General features: G+C 42.1%; 1 protein-coding gene across 2 annotated transcripts; it reads right to left on the reverse strand.

The window, feature by feature from the left end:
- Positions 1–320: 320 nt before the first annotated feature.
- On the reverse strand, positions 321–3,900 carry LOC120903679. 2 transcript variants are annotated; one of them, XM_040313245.1, is made up of 11 exons: positions 3,640–3,900; positions 3,487–3,558; positions 3,357–3,381; positions 3,130–3,297; positions 2,967–3,061; positions 2,635–2,792; positions 2,179–2,561; positions 1,875–2,110; positions 1,193–1,812; positions 784–1,129; positions 321–718 (listed from the first exon to the last, which is right to left on the reverse strand). In XM_040313245.1, exons 1-11 carry the CDS (start codon positions 3,767–3,769, stop codon positions 339–341), a joined length of 2,613 nt encoding a protein of 870 aa, XP_040169179.1. In that variant the 5' UTR covers positions 3,770–3,900; the 3' UTR covers positions 321–338. The 2 variants fall into 2 exon arrangements, with proteins under 2 accessions (XP_040169179.1, XP_040169177.1); XM_040313243.1 differs by having other exon boundaries at positions 3,357–3,558; positions 3,640–3,899.
- Between the last annotated feature and the right edge of the window lie 642 nt (positions 3,901–4,542).

Genomic DNA, 4,542 nt, shown 5'->3' on the forward strand with positions numbered 1-4,542 from the left:
GTTTAAATCAACTCAAACTGTATTTCTCAGTGACTGACGTAAGGAAACATAGGTTCGAAAGTCTAGGGGAGTAATTAATGAAGCGACCATCACCGGACGCTCACCTGGCGGTGTTGATGAAGGAAATTATTTTATAGTTATGAGCAGATAGTTTTCCTATAAATCCGCTCTATTTTAGAAACACAAACCAGACTATAATATTTAACAAATATAGATAGTTACGGTTATGGTTAAGGGAGAACTTCGGTTATGGTTATGGAGAATGGAGAAGTTTAAATCATCAAATCGTTCACTTAAAACATTTAAATAAGCCAAAACAGTTCTATTGTTATCTCTTTTTATTTGAGCACTTTGGCAAACCATTCAACATAGAACGCAACACGTCGAACAATGCGCAAGGAGATTTGGGCATTGCAGTCCCCATGACTGTATAAGCTAACCAGATAATCTGTTGGCTCTTCGGTTTCGTATTCTTCTCTCCATACTATTGGATTGCCTGCTTGGTAGCAATGACGGTTGCTAACAACAGTTGTAACCTTATCCTGATGTATCTTAAGGCAATTCAGGAATGAATACTCAAGATACACTCGATTTGTTAACGTACAGGGTTCATAATCAACATTCATGCAAACTATTTCCGGTTTGGTTATTGAGAGATTTAACCGTTTTTCGCAGTCCGTTTTGTACAACGGATGTATGTCTTCAAACTCACCAGACTCTGAAAACAAACACTTTTTTATATAAGATCACGTACATTTTGTAACATTTTTAGCTCCAACTCACCATTATTTAGTATGATTTGTGTCACTGGTAAATGGGTTGTATTTTGCCACAAGCACGCCGGAAACAAGTGTACGTGTGGTGTGATGGCTTCCTTTAGCTTTATCACCGCAATGTCGTGCTCTAACGATGATTCATCATACAATGGATGGATAGCTGTGACTTCAATCAGTCCATAACTGAGATTAGCCTGCTCACTGTTCCATCCTTGCTCGCCCAGACGTACAATCGTTGGATCGGTAGGTTGCTTCTGCAAACATGATGCGGCCGTTACTACACCGCGGGTGCTGATGAGATATCCCAAGCATTCGAACTTCAAACCTGTCTCTTGATGCCATCCTATCGAAGCCTGTGAAGGAGTGTTAGAAATACTTCGATCACACACCTCAACACCGTTCTAGATGCTACCTACCGTGTGTGAATACTGAAGCGACTTATCTGCTTTCCATTTATCCCCTCGCTCCTTCCTCAAGTGTTGGTATCGTGCTTCACAATCGTTAAATTCTGTCTCTATTTCAGATGGGTGTCTTGTCAGAAGCTTGCTTGGGCAACAGATCACCCCAGTGCTTCTGCAAAAAATAACTCTCCTTTGCATCTTTTCCACATATAGTATAGAAGAGCAGTCGGTAACCGGCACGCATATACCCACGTCTCCATTTGAGTAGCTGCATCGATAACCTCTAAACAGGTCTGTGTCAATGAAAGTCAGTACATCAGAAGTGTGGGAAGTTTCTCCATTGCTTTTCTTAGGCAGAAAGATTGACTCCAACCATGGTTTGTAGAATCCAAGCCGTAAACCCACCGAAGGTTCTCCGAATACACAATCACGCCCAAAAAGATGCAATCCATACGGTTGCTGCTCTACCAAATTATAAATTGCACCACCCAGAACTAGATTGCACGCACCCGGAACAAGAAACTCTTTGTTTCCAAAACAAAAATGATCGTCTTGAAGGCCTCGGGAAGTCAGATTGCACGTCTGATTTTCATATAACATGACCTTCACAAGCGCTGGATCATCGTTGCGAATAACTGAAAACGGAGAATAGTTTGATAAGAAACAGTAAACTTTCTTGCAGACTTGATATAGTTACCTTCAAGGTGATTGTTGCCATGTGAAACCGGGGTGAAACCAGGCAATTGATACTTATTATAATCGCTAAAACCATAGAGTATGCACTGTGGGCGAAAGTGTGAGAAGGTCTTAAGCTTAAGAACTGCAATATTGTTGTAGATGCGGTCCGCTTGTTTTGTGTAGTTTGGATGCACAATAATTTCCGTTATATCAATCACTTCCGAATCAAACAACTTCACACGGGATGGATAAGTCCTAGAAATAGCCAGGTTTTTTTACTTTTCATAACTAAATATGTTGGGCTACTAGTGAACTCCATTTACCCATTGAAGGTGACACATTGCGCCAATGTTACAACTGCATCAGGTTCTGCTAGAATACCAGCACATGCGTCGGGAGGTGGTTGATGCGGCCACAGCATTTGAACACTCGTGACATACATCCTTTCATCGAATTTTCGATCAAATGTTGCTCGCGTATAGGAATTTCTTGAAGCGCAGGCCAGCGGCTCGAACATGAAGGCCGTCACTTGTTCACCTTGCTCTTGTAGCGTTTCTATTATCCATTGTTTGAATTTAGCAACCTTTACGTACACACCGGGCTGCGAAACTGCGCACGCCTTACCAAACGACGTTACCCCAACAAGAAACGGAATTTTCGTGTGCTTATAGTACAGATTATAATGTAGCGGTCCTCCAGAATCTCCCTGGCAAGAGTTTTCAAAGCAAATATTGTTACGCTACAAAGGACACGAACACACTTCAATTGCTTCTACTCACCGGGCATGTGTCCATTACCTCATCCCAGGCGCACAGTTGGTGATCAGCTAGGTCACTACCCAGTCGACGTTGAGTGCGTTTATTGTTATACTTTGCACAATCTGTATTTGTCATCAATTTCAGCTCTGCTTTCAGAAGCATATTTGACTTCTCCTTACCTGCATCAAAAGCATCAAAGAACTTATCACTGGGACGCAAAGCGATTCTAAATAAACTAACAGTATGACTCACATCGAAGTATAGTATTTACAAAATATCGGAGATTTATTCACAGGCAGATTTATAAAAGTTGTGCTGCCTATGATTAAGAGTAACATATTGTTTTCACTCACCAAATCCGGTTTGACCCCATCCAGCAACCTCAAGCGTTGAGAACGGTATGCTGTCGTCCAACCACAGACAGGTTGGGATAACTCCTTCGCTTTGGCTTACAGTGTAGGGATGCATATTTCAGTGTCAAATGACGCTTTAAAACACAACTTTCAAATGACTCACATAACTTTTTTATCCAGCTTCAACAGCGCAAGGTCATAGTAAACGGTGGATGCATTGTGCAGCGGGTGTCGTATCATTTGTACGATTTTCCTCTCCTGTACAAATTCATCATCGTCAGCGTCAAAGAGATTGAGATCACCTATTCGAATTACATCCGGTGGAAGATTTCTGCACAACAAGGCGGACTTTTACTGTCGTGTGTTTTTGGTTGTGGTAGTATGACCTACGTGTCCGGATCGGCGTAGCAGTGTGCTGCAGTGAGAATATAGCTCTCCCATATCAACGATCCCCCGCACTTCCACTGAACGGTACCGTCTGGCTGTGTCCAACCGATAGCCGTTATGTGAGCAAACTCACCAGGAAATGCTGGCGATCCGGATGAAATGAACTGATCCGGGTAAACACTTCTAAAATATCGCAACTCGCAATCTGCAAGACCAGACAAGATAACAGAGCATCAGACACAAAATCACGATTTGTTGTACTCAGGACGCACGCCTCGTGCCTTACCGTCTACAGATGTTCTCTCGTACGGTAGCATTCGTGCCCTGTAGGGAATACCTGTTGGTATCGGCAAGTCTGATGTAGACAGAGTAGATGGAACTGCAACGCTCACCAATATTAACAGACACAGTAACATCTTAATTCCACAGGAAACTATGATCAACTGATGCTAACTGAAGATGTTCCATCGCTTTATATTGCTTTAAAACCAATGATTGCCGTCAGTCTGTTGGATGAAGGGTTAAGTGATACTGTGAGCACGGTGTGCACAACACACCCTTCTATATTGCACTGCACAGTGCATACAGCGGGGTAACGTGATGATCTACTTTTGCAACGTTCATTAGTGCCGGCACTGTCAGTAGAATATGTTAAAAGCGAAAGCTGTGTGAAAACAAAACATTGACCGATAATTGCGCACAGCGCTCAAAAGCATACGGATAGGCGTCAAGTTTGTTATACTTAACATTAGCCCTTCCATAGAAAAAGCGATATCAAAAAAGGATTTCGGTAGCACATGTGTGATAAATGTATTAGATGTTTCGGAAAAAATACAGCTTGCAATATAATTTTAATGTATAAACTTCAAAAATTGTGCCACTTGTTGTCGCTTGTCCCACATCGCGTGCGGTTGCCATAGTGAGATGAAGGAAGTGAGTTCAATTGAAGTAAGAAAGAGATGAGAGGTGATAAACCGTTCTATTGGGTGCCCGCGCAATGAAGCTGCCCTACCTTGGTGAACGTAATCGCATCGTTTTCGCTCTCTGTCTTCTGTCCTATCAGTCAACTATCAACTATTTGCAAAACCTTCTGCGCAACATGATGTAGGAAAGGTTCATTCATCTACCAATCAATAAAACAACTATCAAAGCTCATATGTGTCAAGTTTGCACATGATTTATGATCGTT

This window comes from Anopheles arabiensis, chromosome 3 (assembly GCF_016920715.1).
Source record: "Anopheles arabiensis isolate DONGOLA chromosome 3, AaraD3, whole genome shotgun sequence".
NCBI lineage: Eukaryota > Metazoa > Arthropoda > Insecta > Diptera > Culicidae > Anopheles > Anopheles arabiensis.